The 20085-nt window shown below is 43.7% G+C and overlaps 1 protein-coding gene across 1 annotated transcript in view; it reads left to right on the top strand.

Annotated features, from left to right (window-relative positions):
- The window catches only part of HMCN1 (hemicentin 1), a 335320-nt gene that overhangs the window by 80616 nt on the left and 234619 nt on the right, over nucleotides 1–20085 (top strand). Inside the window, exons 5-6 of the mRNA XM_074961138.1 lie at nucleotides 13217–13388; nucleotides 17195–17301. Of these exons, the coding sequence (XP_074817239.1) occupies nucleotides 13217–13388; nucleotides 17195–17301 (279 nt within the window). The remainder of the gene's footprint in view (nucleotides 1–13216; nucleotides 13389–17194; nucleotides 17302–20085) is intronic.

Here is a 20085-nt window from a genome sequence, read left to right on the forward strand (position 1 = left end):
AAGTCGATTTTACAGGAGAATTGAAAACCACTTAGGAATAAAGGAGGGAAAATGGGGTCTCCCAAAATTGCTGATTACACTTCGGGGAAAATTATAATCAAACTGGTAAGTTACTTCCAGAGGTAGGACAGCTGGGTTATTTGATTTGGCTTTGATATTCAGATGTGAGCTTGAAAGACTCGCATATGTATTTTTTTAAAAATTGAAGTCCGGTTCTGCTCTGAATGCGAGTCCATGTTTATTGATGCTTGATGAACTACATATCTAATATGCTAGGGTTACAAGTAAAGGTGGGGTTTTTTGTTGTTTTTTTTTAAACTAACTGCCAGCCGTGCACCCTCAACTCCAGATCTGAGAATCCAAGCAGATTTTTTTCCCCCTGCTCATACCTCATCATGAGTAATAATGGTTTGGCAGGCCAAGTTCTGCCCTCAGTGACACCAGTGCAGCTCCACTGCTATTGCTTTCAACCAGCTTAGGTTAAAGGTTCACTAACTGGAGTTTACTAACAGGATTCACTAACTGGAGTTTAGTAAACAATTCTGGTCTATATTTAGGTACTTATGTGGTCCCCATAACCATTAAATCTGAGCACTTCATCATTCAGGGGTGGGCAAACTACGGCCAGGGGGCCACATCCAGCCCTTCAGAAGTTTTAATCTGGCTCTCGAGCTCCCGCCGGGGAGTGGGGTCCAGGGCTTGCCCCGGTCCGTGTGTGCTGTGGCTCGCATGGCTCCCGGAAGCAGTGGTATATCCCCCTCCAGCTCCTATGCATAGGGGCAGCTAGGGGGCTCCATATGCTGCCCCCTCCCCAGGTGCTGGCTCTGCAGCTCCCATTGGCCTTGAACCTCAGCCAATGGGAGCTGCAGGGGCGGCGCCTGTGGATGGGGCAGTGTGCAGAGCTGCCTGGCCATGCCTTCGCATAGGAGCCAGAGGAGAAACATGCTACTGCTTCTGGGAGCTGCTGGAGGTAAGTGCCACCTGGAACCTGCACCCTGACTCCCTTCTGCACCCCAACCCCCTGCCCTAGCCCTGATCTGCCCTCCTTTGAGCCCCTCGGTCCCAGCCCTGTGCACCCTCCTGTACCCCAACCCCTCATCCCCAGCCCTACCCCAGAGCCCACATCCCCAGCTGGAGCCCTCACCCCCCCCCTGCACCCCAACTCTCTGCCCCAGTCCAGAGCCCCCTCCCACACCCTGAACTCCTTGTTGCTGGCCCCACCCCAGAGCCCTCACCCCCTCCCACACCCCAATTCCCAATTTTGTGAGCATTCATGGCCCGCCATACAATTTCCATACCCAGATGTGGCCCTCAGGCCAAAAAGTTTGCCCACCCCAGTCATAGTTATTAATGTATTGATTCTCACAGCTCCCTCCCCCTGAGGTAGGGAAGTATCGTTATCTCCATTTTATGGGTGGGGAACTGAGACTCAGTGACTTAACTAAGGTCACACACACAGCCTGTGTAGAGCAGGGACTTGAACCCAGGTCTCCTGAGTCCTAGGCCAGTACCTTCTGCTTCCCATTCCTGTTGTTGATGCATGACCTAGAATAAAATCCAGCTTTATTGCTTAGCTCTGTTGGCCTCTGCAGTGGTGACAAGAGTCCAAAGCATTTAAAAGAACCCCCAGAATTGAAAGGACTGTTTTTAATATTAATTTCTGTACTGGTGGTAAACAGTAATTCAGCTGACAGAGAAGAGGGTGAGGCTACATCCTCCTGACCTCTCAGTTCTATTCGCCCCCACTAAAAGAGTCATTGTGTGCCAGCTGTTACAACAGACTGTCCAAGATGTCAATTTCTCCTTATACTTAAAAGAGGAAATAGCAGCAGTATCTGAGATACTGTGGGGTAACTCTTGGTAATTGCTGGCTTCGTAATAGTGGTGCCATTTTTGTTCTGTTTATACATCGCTTAACACAATGGAGTCCTGGTCCATATAAATGATTATTAATAATAATTAATAAATCAGGCATTCCAAAGGTGGCTTTAACATGTAGCTTTAACATGTAGCTTTAATTCTGAGTATAAATGTCTGCCCTACTCCTGGGATCACAACCACATGCACAAAGTAAAAATCTGAGGGATTCAATTGTGACTTGGACCATTTGACCACTCAAGGGAATAGGGAAGAATAAGGAAACGCTCCCCTCCCTCAAGACCGCCATACACATGCTTATTTCCAGTGGACAGGAAGTGTCCAGAGTCTTGGCTCTGTCCCCCAACACTGGTTTAAGCCAGCAGCAAATTGCTACTCAACTCCCACCAGCATCCAAGGCGGGAGGGAACTGTGCCTCAGAGGGTGTCTGAGAGTCACAATGCCTCCAAGGGCTATTCCTGAGGTGTTGCAGCATATCTACCACCTGAAGTGCCTAAAGCCACCACCTAGCCCTGAGTGATTACACAAAGTAAACTGTTCACAAAGTAAAAATATAAGAAACAGGCCATAACTATCACCTACATCCTGTAATTATAATATCAGCAGAGACACTGGAGGGCTTCAAAAATCACCTCCCAAATGTTAATATTAAATTTTCCCATATAACTATATATTTAAAAATAAAAGCAGATTTCACTAAACGTTTAGAAGCTTAGTGCCACCCTTTCCTGGGTGTCTGGCTGGTGAGTCTTGCCGACATGCTCAGGGTTTAGCTGATCGCCATATTTGAGGTTGGGAAGGAATTTTCCTCCAGGGCAGATTGGCAGAGGCCCTGGGAGTTTTTCGCCTTCCTCTGCAGCATGGGGCACAGGTCACTTGCTGAAGGATTCTCTGCACCTCAAAGTCTTTAAACCACGATTTGAGGACTTCAATAGCTCAGACATAGGTTAGAGGTTCATTACAGGAGTGGGTGGGTGAGATTCTGTGGCCGGCGTTGTGCAGGAGGTCAGACTAGACGATCATAATGGTCCTTTCTGACCTTAAAGTCTATCATTCTATGATTTTCAGGGTGTTAAGTAAAGTCTTGTGTTCCACAGAAGAAGGGTTTTTTGGGGGGTGTCATGTTGACACTTCATCAGTCAATCGGATTCTGTGTTAGCAGCAGTTCCACTAATCTATGTCATCAGTGACTGTTCTTTTCAACTTGGGGGGGGGGGTGAAAGAGGGAGGGCAGGTTAGAGAGGAGTTCTTTAGAGAGGAGACTGGAAAATTCTACTTAATATCTTTCTCAAGTACAATAATGGGGAAAATGTGTCTTTTCGGAGACCCGTTTGTTTGGAGTAATAATAACTCATCCTTGTGTAGCGAAGCGAGACTCACCGGTGCGGCGCCTCCTGCTGGTTGTCTTGGGAATTAGCTTGTCCAGCCTTGGAGCGCCTCCTGATGCCCGATGTCTCGCCTGCCACTGGCACCGTGTCTCTCCCGGACCCCGATGCCCTTTAACTTGGGGTGCTGCCCCCAACAGTAACCCACACTCTGGGTTTCCCCTCCCAGGGAACCCCCAACCCTTTATCCCCACCTTGCCTCAGTGGCTACTGCCCTTCCCCAGCACTGCTCCGCTCCAGGTACCTTGCTCCCAGGCAGCTAGCCCTTCCCATTCCAGGCTAGAGTGAGACTTCTCCAGCTCCTGGCCCTCAGCCCTCTTATCAGGGCCAGCTGGGCTCTAATTGAGCGGGCCAGAGCTGTGGCTGCTTCCCCAATCAGCCTAGCTTGGCTGCTTTTAACCCCTGCCTATCGGAGTGGGGCAGCCACCCCACTACACCGTGGTTCTTGCATCTGAGTTTTGGACAAATGTTACTTGTGAATAGTTAATACTCCCAATCATAAACATACTTTAGTACTTTTAGGGCTACATCCTGCATGGTGCTGAGCATCCTCAACTCCCAGTGATATTAGTTAGAGTTGAGGATGCCCAACACTTCACAGGACTGGGCCCTATGGTAATTCATATTTTCAAAATTCTTTACAAACATGCTAGTTAGTATGGTGATGTGATCTGTGCAGTATTAAAATAGCTGGATAATTAGAACTACTGAAACTGCACAACATGCCTGAAGCATAAGTAAATACTATCATCCTAATTTTACAGATGTGCACATTGAGACAATGGAGAACATAACCTGTGACTTAAAGTCACATAGCAAATCAGAGATTATAATTTGGAAATTCTGGCTCCTGACCCTGCATGCAATCCCTAGACACATTGTCAAATTGTAGCAAACAGGTCTTCAGGGATCTACAAAACCTCAACATGTATTGAAAGTTAAGATGATGTTTCCATTAAGGATTAAAGATGGACAGATCAATAAAGATAAAATAAGAACTAACATGCAGATCTGTCCTAGAATTAAGATGAAACTTTGTAAATATTCAAATACCATTTTCCCCCAGTAACTGTTTTTCATTGCCTCTGCACTGTCTAGCTCCAGCAGGGACTGGAAAACTTGAAAATTTGCCCTGCACTGTTGTGAACTCTGATTCAGAAGCCCCCTCTGCTAACTCTGATTATTTAAATTGTTATAAAAATGATCAGCCTGTGATTGATTTTTTAAGTTGAAATTTTAGTCGTTTTAAAACCAAAGATAGATTTTTAAAAAGCAAGCATGCAAATATTTTTAGTGTTTGACTCTTCTAAAATTGTGTTTAGCTACTTTAAAGTCCAGCATTATATGAGAGTTTAATCCTTAGGTGGAACTTGTACCTTTTAGATAGGTTTTAAGATAAGCATTTTTTTTTATTTGTAAGGAGGGAGATCAACGTAGAAAAGAGAGTCAGAAAATGTCATCTTACTTCTGTTTGAAGGAGGGAAACACAATTCTCTACCCTAGGGTGACCAGATATCCCGATTTTATAGGGACAGACCCAATATTTGGGGCTTTTTCTTATATAGGTGTCTATTACCCCCCACTCCCTGTGCTGATTTTTCACCCTTGCTATCTGGTCACCCTACTCTACCCTGAAATTCATAAAATAAGACAGTAAATTGATTCCAGTTGTGTCCTCCCATTATGCCAATATTATGTCTTCTATAACACATTAGTCACTGTATATTTGACATGTTACATGTTATACATACAATATTTTGTGTCTCATTGTAAAATGTGTATTTGGTATTAATCTTTCCCAGATTTACTTTCATACCAGACGGAATCATAATGGAATATACAACACTAACAGCCCTCCAACCATAACATTTCCAAAACTCCTAAGTGGCATTATTTTCTTGCATTTCTCTCAAATGAATACATATCACTCGCTGTCTGTATGCTGTGGTCTGGACCGCAGGGTGGTGTTGAGTCCCATGTTACTTTTAAGTAATATACCAAGGGCCAAGTTACACCATGGGGTGCATACATAATTCCCAATAAACTCAGTGAGACCTCTCCTATATGCCCTTTAGGTTAGAATTTGGCCTGAAGAGTCAATACTGAAGTAATAAGCTGCTGTAGCACATTTACTAGATGTGCTTAGACATAGCTCACCATCTGCTGGGGAAGCAGCTGGAAAAGAGGGGGTATGGTCTAGAGTAGACTCCAATGGTTGAAGCACATCACTGAACGTTGGGAGCTATGGATTGTACACACAACTTTTCAAACTCTGGCTTGCTGACCAAATCAGTCAACCCATCTGCAAAATGGGGTAATAATGCTTGAGTAATAATATTTAATTAATATTTGTACAGAAAAAAGGTGCTCTTTCTAGAATTTTAACACTTTCTGTGATGCCTTCATTGTCATTTGTTTTACAATACCTACATTTTCTTTTCCTTTGCTGAATCTGTTTTCTTTCCATAGCTTGCTTTTTTTTCCTTGCAAGGTTGCTCTATATTATTGTATTTATTTTTCTCATTTTTTAACCCATCTTTAGTTTTTCATCTCATTTCAAAACTTGATCTCCAGTCCCTCCCATGGACTGTATTTCTGAACAGCTGCACTAGCCAGAGAAGTGATTTGGCTTCAGGAACTAATGAAGTGCTATAGTAATTAAAACGAGAATTTTAGTTGTCTGGCAACTGCTTTATTTCCACAAGTAGAGATTGTTCCTGTTGACTTTACTAAGAGAATCCAAACTATGGTGTAAACAGGAAAGAAGGAGATGCCGCTCTTTGTTTTCCTTATTTTGGTCTGTTGCTGCTTGTTTATGTCTTTATAATGAGTTGAAATTCCTCAGCTCAAGCCTTATGTGATGGGTGACTCTCCAGAGGTTCAGTTGGTCTGGTTAAGCATCCAAGAATTCAGATGTTTGTCCAAAGCTAGAGAAACCCCTGAACCTCAGTCTCTTGAATTTCTTGTCCCTGACCTGCTTTCCTTTCTTGTTTTTCCCATCCTTTTCACTGCACCAATGACACAGACAGACATCCCTATGGCTGCCTCCTTTTCCTGGTGTCTTTATGCTTTCTTCCATGTTGTCTATTGCATTTGAAATACCCTCCCCAAAACTGCACTCCCAACTACCTCCCTTGATTTCAGCTGCCTTACCAATGGGAAGTGAAAGGAGGGAAATGTACAAAACCTGAATTAACTATCAAGATAAGTAACTGCTTTGGGCCTAATCCATTCCCCATTGGGTGTCTTTCATTGAATTGAATGGAATCTGGACCAGGCCATTACTCAGTAACCTCATTATTATTATCCTTGTCCTTTCTTGCTTCCTCATCCTTTGAGTTTTTTGTTGTTTTAATTTGTAATCTTAACATTTTTTTACATGATGAATTTAAATCATACACTTTTCAGGATAGGGACCACAGGTGGAATTCTGGCCTCGATGAAGTCAATGGGAGTTGTGCTATTGATTTCAAAGAGGCCAGGGTTTTACCTAATTTCTTTACTAAGTTTTGTGAACTGCGTGCCATATATTTTGGCACTTGAAAACCAGCAGTAATGATCTGGCTATGGATCTGGATCAAAATTTCTTCAAAATTCAGGGATGTTCAGACCCTTCAGTAATCCAGATTTCTTTGGCCTAGATATCAGACTGGAAATCTCACAAAAATTACCCTCGTGAGTTATCTGGTACTTCCTGAGTTAGGCCTGGCTGGAAATACTATCAGAGTAGATTTTCTCACACTACTGTCATACTGAGAGAAAGGATAGTCCAGCGATTAGGGCAGTAGCCTTAGAATCAGGAGACCTGGGTTCAGTTCCTTGCTGAATTTTCAGATTTTCTCTGTGATTTTGGGTAAAACACAGGGTCTCTTTGTGCCATAGTTCTCCATTTGTAAAATGGGGGTAAAACATGAAAGATGGTGTGTTAATGGGGGCCACACAAATACTTAAGATAGATATTTCTGCTTTTGGATAAAATAAACAGGAAATACAGAGACATATGAAAACTTTAACTTTTTTCAAAGCTCAAAAAATCGATTAGCGTTTTGACTGAGGTTCAAACTGGGGGTTCTTTTATTGGAACCACTTTACCTATCTACTGTAAAAACTATTCCTAAATTACTGTGCTGAAGGTGCTTGTTCATCAATTTTTCTGATGGGGTTGCTGACTCATCCACTAGTTAGATTATGTAGTACATCAGAGACCCACTGAATAGAATTTAGGGGCCCTCTGTGGATAAAATAATAAATTATATTTGCTGCAGTGCCCTAGGGTTGGCTTTCTTTTAATGTTCAGCTCTATAAAAAGGTAAATGCAAAAAGGAGTCCATTTATCACAGGCAGCACTTGAGGGAAATTGGTCCCATGTCTTTAAACAAAAACATATGAAATATGCACTTACATTCCAGTATTCATTATGAATTAACTTAAATTCTATTGCATATTTATGTAAGAATTAGTAACATACTGCATGGGCAGTTCTTGATTTTCTCAGTCGTCCCGTATTTCTCATTAAGATTCCCCTGCCTCTTTTTGTTCTTGGCATTATCTCATTGTCTGTCACTTTAAAAAATTTTGTGAACGAGAAAAAAACAAAATCAGATTTTGACAGGATTTTCTTTTTAAAATATGGTTTTCAATCAAAGCTGTAGACTCACGAGCTCGTTCACTTCCTTTCTACCAACTTGCTATCCCTATGCTAATCCTTGAATAGTGATTTTGACTGATAGAACTTGGATGATCAATAGAACCATTGGAGATGTTATCCTTTTAGGTATGATATCGCTGGTCTAAAAAGGTACCAGATTATTAGTATTGGAAATTGGATCAGGCCCTGAACAGATAAAAGATAAGTACTAGATTTTCATTTAGGCAGGTATTTTTAAATTAGAGTTAAGTTTGCCATACTGCAGATAAACAATGGAAAATTTTCAAAATGTGTTTTATGCTGTGCAAAAGTCACAATGCAAATAGTGCTTACAACTGCACATTAGGCATGTATTTTAGTTTATCAACTATAGTCCATCACTTGGATATTTTATGGCACCCATAATTAAGTCAATGGGAGTTCTGCTTGAGTAAGGACTGTATAAGTAATTCAGGATCAAGCCCTGGTAACTACATCAAGCCCTGGTAACTACATTAGTAACTACATCCTGTGCTGAGCTGTGCTTAGTCCAGGACAGTGATTAATTTATAATGAAAGATGTGCCAGGGCTCAAGTAATTTTTTTACTTTCATAACTGACGCACCAAGCCCAGAAATGCCAGGGCTATGAGGTGCCTAGAGGTGCTGGACTCAGCCCTGGCAAGCCCCGGCAAAAATTAAGCACTGTTCCAGGACCAGGGAGGTGAAACAAAGGTGGTTTTCCCTCAGTCCAGGGATCAGTAGGCTCTCTGGTGTAAGTTAAAGCAGTCACGATTGCCAATGGCTCCTGGGAACTTTCTAGCAGTCAGGGATTTCTGGGGGGCGAGGGATACCTGGCCATGTCTGCATTTCTGCTGCCTTTCCCCCCTACTTCAAGCAGGTGTGTTGTGGTGTACGAGCTTTTACGTGTCTTTGCCACCTAGAATCCTCAGATGGCTGGTTAAACTGGTTTTATAGCTGCTTTGTGCTGCTGATCTGCACAGAGCAGCTGGAATAGTGCAAAAGAACCAATCTATTTTATTTACGTAAAGTCCCCCATGCATTTTCAACTAGATGCAATTTTCTTCTTCCATTTTTATTTTGAAATATATTGTGTTGCCGTCCACCATTCAATGGGTGTCACATTCCACCCAGTGATATGCAGCAATGCCTTGTTAAAACTCTGCTTCCAAACGGAAAGGAGGGATGGAATGATTTCCCTGGCTCTGATAGAGTTCAGCACTCCTATGAAAACTCCTAAATCATCCCTGCCAAAGAGGGCATCCAGGGGTCTCATAATATTTTGAAGAGCATTTTTTTTTTGGCCTTTGAAATACAAACTGTTGCACTGATTTATAAGAATTTTCAAAAATTTCCCACTGGATGATACTCCCACTTGCCCCCTGAAATTACTCAAACTGAAACATGGTGCAGTACTGTAATAATATTCAGTGAGCTAAATTCAGCTCTGTTGCAAAGGTGCATAAACTCCTCTGAAGATAAAGCTCAGTAGAATTTCATCCCTTATACCAGTGTTAAATTTGGCAAAGTATATCTGAAGGAACAAAGTATAAACACATCCAGCAAAGCGTGTCTTAATAAAAAATTGTTAGCAAGGTTTCTAGGTCTCTTTGCTCAGTGGCTTCCTTTGTTATGGTTATGAGAAAGTATGTGTGTTCAAATGGGGAAATAAATTAATAGATTCCACAGCCTCTCATTGTATGCTTTGCAAACGCACACACTGCAATACAAGATTCATCCTGGGTTAATGGGAACGCTAAGATGGGAAACCCTTTTCATAAATACTGGTCCCAATCCTGCAAACACACATGAGCAGTCCCACTGAAGTAATCTAAGGGTACATCTACACTGCAATAAAAAACCTGCAATATCGAGTGTCAGAGCCCAGGTCAATTAACTCAGGCTCATAGGGCTCCGGGGTTCTAAACATGGCAGTGTGGACATTCAGGCTCAGGTCTCTTATTGTAGTGTAGATGTACCCTAAGTGAATGCCATCATTTGGCATCAGTGGAGGTTAAAGTCAGTGTGATGATTCACATGCCTAAAGTTGTGCATGGGTGTAATTGCTTGCAGGATGAGGACCATTGTCAGCACATCTCTGATTCCAGCTTCAGGGATGGCTGCATTTCTGTTGTTGCTGTTTTTGTCTAAAGTTTGTCAAGCACTTTGGGATCCTTGGAGACATTGTAGTAATGTGAGATATCAATTAATAATTTTAATATTGTAATTGTAACAAATTTAGGCCATTGGTTTATATTCTGGAGAGATGGATTACAGTCCTTAATATAGCTTCAGAATGGTCTAATTAGATTAATATATTTGTATAATCTGTATTTTCTAATAAAATTGGTTATGTCCTGTGTAAACAAGGCCTAACTCATCAAACTTTCCCATGCAGGTAAACCTGCAGAAATAGTGGGAACCTTCTTCACCCTCATAGCCACTACAAATAAAAAGAACACAAACATAATCCTTTCTCTTAATATAACGTAAATAGATTGGGTTGAAATGTCTCATTTGAAAACATTTTTGGGAAAAACTGGCATTCTCTAAATTGATATTTTGGCAGAAAACTTTGTTTAAAAAATTCTGGTTTTTTATGAGGGAAAAAAAGAAAACTGATTTCCCCACCCACCCTGCTTTTCCATCTTCCTCTCCCTTTTCTCATTCCCCTCCCCCTTTTAGCTGCTGAAAATGTTTGAGATTTGATTTTGATTCTTATTGGGATCATTTTTGGAACATTTTTGCAGAACATTTGAGGAATTTTTTTTTCATTAATAAGTTAACCGTCTGTCAACGGGAAGCTTATAATATAATGGTTCTTCTTTGACGCCATATGACTCCCTGTGTTTCTCATATTCTCCACTAGCCATGTCTTTCAGTTTAGGGCTTCTCTACATGTACAGTGCTGTAGTGGTGCAGCTACACCATTGTAGCGCTTTAGTGAATCTAGATAGGGCCATATCAGGGCTGGCTCTAGGTTTTTTGCCGCCCCAAGCAAAAACTTTGCTGCCCCAAGCTCCGAGAGCGCAACTGCCCAAGCAAAAAAAAAAAAAAGAAAAGAAAAGAAAAAAGGGAGGTGGCCGGAACGCCGCCCCTGGAATTGTGCTGCCCCAAGCACGTGCTTGCTTTGCTGGTGCCTAGAGCTGGTCCTGGGCTATATCCACAGGCGCCGACTTTCCATTGTGCCAGGGGGTACTCGACCCCCGGCCCCACCTCCACTCCACCCCTTCCCTCAAAGCCCAGCCCTTCCCCACCGCTTCCCACCCCTGCTCCACCTGCTCCCCTGTGTGCACTGCTTCCTCACTCTTCCGTCCTCCCCACCCAGCCTCCTGCATGCTGTAAAATAGCTGATTGCGGCCGGCGGGAGGTGCGGGGAGGGAGGGGGAGGTGCTGATCGGTGGGATTTGGCGGGGTCCACCGTCGAGCAGGAGGTGCTGTAGGAGAGGGAAAGCGCTGATAGGGGCCTGCCAGTGGGTGCTCAGCACCCACCATTATGGCGATATCAGTTCACTGTTTCCCCTGTAACAGCTGATTTAAAGAGGTGTCCTAGGGATGTTCTTTGTTTTGCTTTAAGCATGATAAGAGCTATGCAAACACAGTGAAACCTGAAATCCCATGAAACATGTCAAGCTTTCTCCTGTAGTAAAAACTTGAAACTCAGCCCAGGTTTACTGAAGGATTTAAACCTTGCATGATTTTGACTTGATTTTTAGTGGTTTTGACAGGGTTAGCCTTGAACTATAGGGCTTGATTGACTCTGAAACTCAGGGAATGTGAACCAGTACCAAAAACAATTTGCATAAAGCACTGTCAAGCAAATATGCCAAATTGTTCACAGCTCTGTTAGTAAGATCATTGGCAGCTGCAGCGGAAATACAGAGCCTTGAACTCTGGTAATTTATTTTACTTTCTCATGCTGATTTGATGCTGATTGTTCACAAATGCAAAATGTTAAGGGTCATAATTCTAAGGACAAATTCAGCCCTGATGTAAATGTCTATGTAGTGTCATAGGAATTGTCACACTGGATCTGACCAGCAGTCCAGCTAGTCCAGTATCCCAGCTATGACAGTGACTTGTCCCAGATGCTTCAAAAGAAGGTTCAAGAAACTCCACAGATGTTATGGCATAACATGTATAAGGAAAGTTTTCTCCTAGCCCAGACAGTCCATGATTAGCATATGCCCTGAAGCATAAGAGTTTATGTCCCATTATAACTGTGGTGGGTCTCAATATCTATATCCATGTCTAATCCTTTAAAAATCTTGTTATTCTTGGCCTCAGTGATATCTCGTGGCAGCAAATTTCATAGGCTAATTACTTATTGTATTTTTTTGAACAATTTTTTTTTTTTTAGTTTTGCGCTTACTTGTCTTAATCCTGTGAACCAATGGTTCTCAACCTTTTTCTTTCTGAGATCCTCCGGAATATGCTATAAAAACTCCACGTCCCACTTGTGCCACAGCTATTTTTCTGCATATAAAAGCCAGTGCCAGCATTGTGGGTTGCAAGCAGCACAATTGCCCAGGCCCCAAGCCACGGGTGGCCCCGCGAAGCTAAGTTGCCCAGGCTTTGGATTCAGCTTCAGCCCTGGGTGGTGGGACTCAGGGCCCTGGCTTCAGCCCCATGCATTGGGGCTTTGGCTATCTGTCCTGGGCCCCAGCAACTCTAACTCCAGCTCTGCTTGGCTACCCCACTGAAACCTGCTCCCAGTCCCACAGGGGGCTCCTGGTCCCTGGTTGAGAACCACTGCTGTGAACAGTACCATTGGCTTCAGTAAGGATAATCACATGAGTAAGGTGACAAGAATTTGACCCTTGATGTTTTTCTACCATATCCATTTTATTTAGTATATGATTTACATGGCAAACATTTTTCTGTCTGTTTTCATATCGCACAATGAAAATAAAGGCATACCTTAGCTTAGAGGTTGTTTGTGTGTTTGTTTATTGTCCTACAGATATCCCCACATCAGATATTACAACTCTTTACTTCTTTATTGCTGGGCTGCTGTAGTTACCTGATATGGATCCAAATCCTGCTTGTCTTATCAGCAGGATAGCTTCACTGAAATTGGTGGGAGTGCTTGATCGGGCAAACAGGACTTTTAGCATTGACAAGTCTTTTACCATGCAACTTTCTCAGTGATTTGATAACCGTGGTTCTAACATGGGTCTAGGTGACAGGGTCATTGCTCCGAGCAGTCAAAACATTGATCAGAATAGTACCTACAACTTGCAATAAACAGTGCTATGGAAGATTTACATGCTGTATTGTGACATGAATATTATTTTTTCTTATAGGTGTTGAAGTGGGTAGAAGAAGCAGTGCAGGCCTCCAAAGTGCATCTCCTATCCACAGACCATTTGACATTGGCAGTAAATACTTGGCAAATTCCTTTTGATCCCAGTCTGAAAGAGGTCACAGTGTCACTGAGTGGCCCTTCTCCAGTAATAGAAATTCATGATCCATTAGGTGAGATATCTATATATTCTTTTATATTTAGTGGGGGGGAAAATAAACAAGACAACCCAGCTTTGCACTCTCCAACAGGAAAGGCCAGGTCCTTTTCCCATTGAAGTCAGTAGACCAAGTTCTGCTTCTGTACACCTATGTGGCTCTGGAATAACTCAGCTGAGTTCAGAGAGTTACTCTGGATTTATACTGATGCAACTACGAACCCGGTGGTAAAACTTTGATTGACTTCAGTGGGAGCAGGTTTGGGTCTAAACTCCTTTGTATTATTTTGAAACCTGTCTGATCAGTCTATAAGAAAAGTTGGAGGAGTATATAGCCCGAATGTTACTCAGCAGTTTAATCACATAATTCCCAGAAATGTAAATGTCTAAAATACTTCCTGACTTTTCTTAATTAACTTGCTTGCATGCAGGGTGTAACATTGCTAACTTCGAAGACTGGAATAGCTTGTGTTTATTCACAAAATAGGCACTGTTTCCCCTGCTTTATTGCTTATGCTCAAGTATGCTTTCCATGGCAAGAAAGAAATCCTTACAGTTCTAAAAAAATCTTACACCTTATGCCAGATTTGTACTGGCATAAATCTGAAGTAATCCATTGATTTCAGTGGAGTTACTCTGAATTTATAGAGCAGTAACTGAAATTGTTGTCTGGCTCAATATTTGCTTACAGGAGAAGCACCCACCTCCTTTGACATTTTAAGCAGGGGTGGCCAACCTGTGGCTCCGGAGCCACATGCTGCTCTTCAGAAGTTAGTATGTGGCTCCTTGTATAGGCACCGACCGCGGGGCTGGAGCTACAGGTGCCAACTTTCCAGTGTGCCAGGGGGTGCTCACTGCTCAATCCCTGGGTCTGCCACAGGCCCTGTCCCCACTCCACCCCTTCCTGCCCCCTCCCCTGAGCTGTCATGCCCTCTTCCCTCCCCCGAGCCTCCTGCACCCCACGAAACAGCTGATTGGGAGGTGTGGGGAGGGAGAGGGAGGCGCTGATCTGCGGGGCTGCCGGCAGGCGGGAGGTGCTGGGAGCAGGGGGTGGGGAGCTGATGTGGGGCTGCTGATGTATTACTGTGGCTCTTTGGCAATATACATTGGTAAATTCTGGCTCCTTCTCCGGCTCAGGCTGGCCACCCCTGCTTTAAGCTGTTGTTTTGGAAGTTGACTGGAAAAAGCCCATTTGAGAGTAACCAACTCTTAAATATGCTTTTCTCAGTGAAAATAAAGTTCGTAAAATTTTGAAAGTAGATATGGGGACTTTCCTCCTACTTGCTCCAAGAATGTATTCTGAAGTGGTGAGTCCTAGAATAATGAAAAAGGCCTATTTTGTTCATCTAGGGAGTGACCTGGAAGATCCAGAGTGAGATTTTCAAAAGGGCTTAAGGGAGGTGGGTGCTTAAATTGGTTAAACTCTCATTAAAAATCCCCAGTTAGTGCAGGATTGTTTTCTACAGCGGTTTTTAGGGCTTTATCCAATCTAGTATCACAGATGAATTAACGTGAAGGGTTTCCTTTAGTGTGGCCATGAGGTATGGATCTGCCCCATTCTAAAAGTGATAGCACTGTAAATAGGCATTGCTAACATGAAGGCATTTAGTCTTTTAATGCCATTATAAAGTCTTTTAATTATTTTATTCAGCAGCTGTGCCCTCTGATGACACCACAACATACAACTTTTCTTTCGCTCACATTCAGTGGGTTTTTGGCTTTATCATGTCATATGTGTACAGAGGGGCTTAACATACTGGAATATGGTAGCTGGCCCTTACTAGTTGTGAACCAAACCAAAACCAAGAATCAAATGCACCTGAATCATGAGAACATTCCAATTCAAACTCTGCATCATGTGCCCATAGTTATTTAGTGGTGAAAAAAATAATGTAGGTTACTGATTTCGGATACTATTATAAATAAAGGTATTTTTGATAGGTTTATTAGTCCTTTATAAGTTAGAGTCCTTAAGAGCCTGTGTAATTCTCCAGAAATTAAAATTCAAGATTGTGCGTTCTAGGCTCTGAGTGACTTTCAGCTGGAGATTTATTTTGAGCTCTTTAAAGTGTCTGTGAAATGTTCCTTTTCACAGCATGGGTTCTCTGCAAGGCACCTGGTCAAGTCTTCCATCTGAGGCATTCCTCCTTTGTTTACAGGAAGGGGGACTTTGCTTAGAGTGTGTCTCTGAAGAGCACGAGTGCGGAGTTCTGCCTTAAATACTAGCTCTGCCAGATGTGCTTTGTTTACCTTAAAAATGCATATCACCCTTTGTTGTTTAAAGTGACTTTCAAATCATGGGTTATCTGGGAAAATGTGTTTAAGGGTTGCATGACAGTGCTTTCAGTTTATCATGTGCGGAGGCATGAATACGGACTGTAAACACGGACTGCCAGAGTTGGGTTTACTGCCCTGAGTAGTCCTTTTCACTTCAGTATGACTATTGCTGGATTAAGCACTACATCCAGTATTTTCTGATTTCAGGATCAGGCCCTGAATTAGAAAACAGTTCCATCCCTTTGTTCTTTGTAATGTCCCAGATCCTTGGCTGTGCTGCTCAGCCGCTTGTGACACACCACCAGCACAACCCAGCCCCAACGCCCTCGTGCACAGCCCCAGGAAGATCACCCCACTTTGGTGGGATGCACCACCTGTGGCACAGAGGTCCCTATTCTTCCTCCTCCCTCCACTGTTGACATCAGGGGGAAGACTGGAGAGAAAAGGGCATGGCCAGCATGTCCCTCTGCCCCCTAATTGTCAGCTGTATCAGTACCTGGTAGGCTGCTCTAATTTACACCAGGGACCAATCTGGCATGCTCACAACTCAGAATCAAAGGAATGCTGACCTGCATTCTGTGCTTCTCAGCCTCCTCTGAGGATCTGTACCAATACAGCCAATTGGCCCTTCTTGTTCATGTTCTAAGGGCCAGATTCTCATCTGGTTTAAATCAGCGTAGCTCCAAATTAGTGGAGATATGCCAATATACATCAGCCAACAATGTGGCCCATATATCCAGTACCCAAACTTGAGCCCTTTTCCTACACTTGAGCCTCACTTGCTGTTTTGGAGCTCTTCCTCATATTGTTCAACCACTGATGGCACTTAATGATTAGCAGAGTAGGTCGTCCAGTGGCTGTTTAGAGAACCAATTCCAGCCTATAAATTTATCTGAGTACCAAAACATTATGAAAACTGGTACTCCCTTACTGAGGCAGAATGTACCTGATAGCCAGGCTAAATTCACAATGAGAATTTAAGGAGTTTGAGCAAAAGTGGGAAAATTCCTTAAAGTTAAAACACTGGTGCAGCACCAACAGTTCTAACAGTTGAAATGCTAGTGGGGACTGGCTAACAGTGTTTCTACCACCATGCTATCTACCCTACTAAGGGCAGGTCTAGAGGACAGAAGGGTGAGCATGCTGGCAGCTGGTCAGTACTATCAGTGCCATCACTAATGGAAGAATTCTCTAAAATTCTGAATGAAAACTGGCCATAGACAGCATCTGCCACCGAACCTACACCTCTCATTTGGCATCAGTTTGTTCTGGGAAGAAGAGAAAGTTATTTGCCTGATAATTTGATTCTTATATCAGTAAGTTATTACTCACCACACAGAGGTGTATTAAGTTATTAAATTAATGGAAAAGGTACAATGACTCTTTGAACATTTTTAGAATCCTGACAAAGAATTTCCAGTAACAGCTTGAAGTTGGAGATTACTGTAAATATCATAAAATGAGCTAGCTAATAAGTCATATAGTAACCGTATGTGTGACATGGCTAAGAGAAATATATTTACGCCATGTTTACTTTTGTTTTAGGTAAGGAGATAAGGAAAGGATCTGGCTTGAATGAGTTGCTAAATATCCATAACTCTGCAAAGGTGGTGAATGTAAAAGATCCAGAACCTGGAATGTGGACGATTAAGGTATTAACTTATTGTCTCTGTGTATGATGTGCAGTCACTACTTTTGATAGCAGTAGAATTAAAACTTTGCCCAGGTAATAGAAAAATTAGAGAGTTATTTTTGGTCAATTTCTGCCTGCTTGTCCTTTTCCTGGACACAGGAGCAAAACACAGTGTCACGGTGTGTTTTGCTGTGCTGTCAGAGAGCATGTGCAGGGGGAGACTGCTGCTTTACGGCTCTTTGTGCACAGTGGGACGTGATAGAAAGGGAGTACAATGTGCAGGCCAAGGATTTGGTTTGTAGGCTTATGAACTGTGCAGACAATCTTTTATTTGATGCATTACTCTATGAATGAACATTGAATAGAGAGTGTAGGGCCCCATCCTTCAAACCTTCAAGCAGACAAGTAAATTTACACATGTGAGTATTGTCATTGCATATGCGTTCATAGGTTTGGGCCTTAAAAGATTTAGACTTGGTGTACACTAGAAAATTAGGTCAGCATAACTACCTTGATCAGAGGTGTGAAAAATCCACACACCTCTGAGCAGCATAGTTAAGCCAACCAAAGTCCTGATGTAGACAGTGCTAGGCAACTTAGCTACTGCCTCTCAGAGAGGTAGATCATCTACACCGGGGTGGGCAAACATTTTGGCCAGAGGGCCACATCGGCATTGCGAAACTCTATGGAGGGCTGGGTAGGGAAGGCTGTGCCTCCCCAAATGGCCTGGCCCCCGCCCCCTATCCTCCCCCTCCCACTTCCCGCCCTCTGATTGCCCCTCCTCAGAACCCCTGACCCATCCAACGCCCCATGCTCCTTGTCCCCTAACCACCCCCTCCTGAGACCCCCGACTCTAACCGACCCCGCAGGACCCCACCTTCTATCCAACCCCCACTGCTGCCTGTCTCCTGACTGCCCCGACCCCTATTCACACTACTGACCCCTGATAGGCCCTCCAGACTCCCACGCCTATCTAACCTCCCCTGTTCCCCGTCCCCTGACTGCCCCCTGGAACCCCCTGCCCCTTATCCAACCCCCGCCCCGCTGCCCGCCCCCTTACCATGCTGCTCAGAGTGGCAGTAGCTCGCAGCCCCACCACCAGGCCTGAGCCAGCCACGCCGCCCTCGCTGCCCGGCAGGAACAGCGGGCCAGAGCGCTGGTGGTGCGCTGAGGCTGTGGGGGAGAGAGAACAGCAAGGGAGGGGCCGGGGGCTAGCCTCCCTTGCCGGGAGCTCAGGGGCCAGGCAGAATAGTCCCGCGGGCTGTAGTTTGCCCTCCTCTGATCTACACTGATGGGAGAATCCCTTCTGTAGCAAAGGTAGTGTCTACACTAAAGCATTACAGTGGCACTGCACCACTGTAGCATTGTAAGTGGAGACAAGCCCTTAGAAACTAGATAGATGTAATACCAACTTGTTTAGCAGCAATAACAGAACAGGAAATTGGTATTAAGTGAATGAAGGGCCACTTTGAGAACACCTGTTCTTCTTCGAGTGGTGTCCCTGTAGGTGCTCCACTCTAGGTGTGCTTGTGCTCCCTGTGCCTTTGATTGGAGATTTTTCATAGCAGTGTCCATTCGGCCTGAAGATGCATGTTAATCTCATGTTCCATGCTGTTGTTATATAGCACGTCATGGGCGAACTGCTCTCAGTTCCTTCTCACCGGCCTTGGCCTGAGGTGGAGCTTTAGCAGTTGTCCTTTTTGAGTTTTACACGAACTGTGACCCCTTAGCTCTTTTAGTACTTAGTTTATTATAATTGTTCTTAGCAGTAGTTAGTAGTAGTTTCAGCTGTTGTAGTTAAAAAAAACAAACTTAACCTCTTCCCCAAATTATTTATTTATATAGCTTTCATATAGTTTCTCCTGGTTTCATACACTGTCTTTTGTGTCAGGAGGTAATCCTGGTGAGTGAGAGACACACACGGTGTATCTGTTGCCTCAGGGAATCTTATATTTCCCAAAAGTGCAACTTCTGTCTGGCATTAAAATCTAGAGCCAGAAAAAATAGGGAGATCAAACTTGAACTCCTCATGATGGAGAGCTCACTAAGTGCGGCCTCTGATGCTGGCTAGGAGACACTCCCCCCACCCCTCATATGTCAGTCTCAGAGTAAAGTCTGCTGCCTTCACTGTCTCCAAACCGCACTCATCAGGGGCATCTAAGCGGAACACCCAAGATTCTTCTCATAAGACTCCCAAAGACTGTCTCTTGAGTTCTCCAGGTAGGGAATCTACCTCAAAGGTGTCAAGGTCTCCAATGACTTCAGCCACTTTGTTGCCCACTGCTGTTTGGTATCCATGAGACTGCTGGCCCCTCAGATACCAAGGGCACAGTTAAGTCTAAAGACTAAAAAAATCCCGGGCTCCAAGAGGTCCTCCTCTTCTCACTTGGTATTGAAGAAGCCCCCTTTGGCTTCATCTGGACTCCCGTTGGAGCGTTTGGGATACCGTCAACTCCCTCACCAACTGTTGCGTCGATGCAGGCCATGGACACAGTACCGACAACACTCTTGGTATTGCAGGAGTTTCACTTTCCCCGAGACCTCGCTGTGTCTGAGATGCCTGACTCACCATTGCTCAGCTCTGATATATTCTGGGTACCGAGGACCTCCAGATCTTCGGATTTTTGCCCAGTACGGACAGTTTCATGTCAGGTTTCTTCTGATGGTTCACGATTTCAGAGTGACTTGGAAGAGGAGGATTCTGTTGAAGATCTTGCCTCAGTCTCTCAAATATCTATCCAAGGTTCTCCACACCATCCCTATAGAGGCTCTTTTCCAGAGGTCTCTGAGGAAGTTGATCTTA

Source organism: Natator depressus, chromosome 8 (genome assembly GCF_965152275.1).
Source record: "Natator depressus isolate rNatDep1 chromosome 8, rNatDep2.hap1, whole genome shotgun sequence".
NCBI classification, from domain to species: domain Eukaryota; kingdom Metazoa; phylum Chordata; order Testudines; family Cheloniidae; genus Natator; species Natator depressus.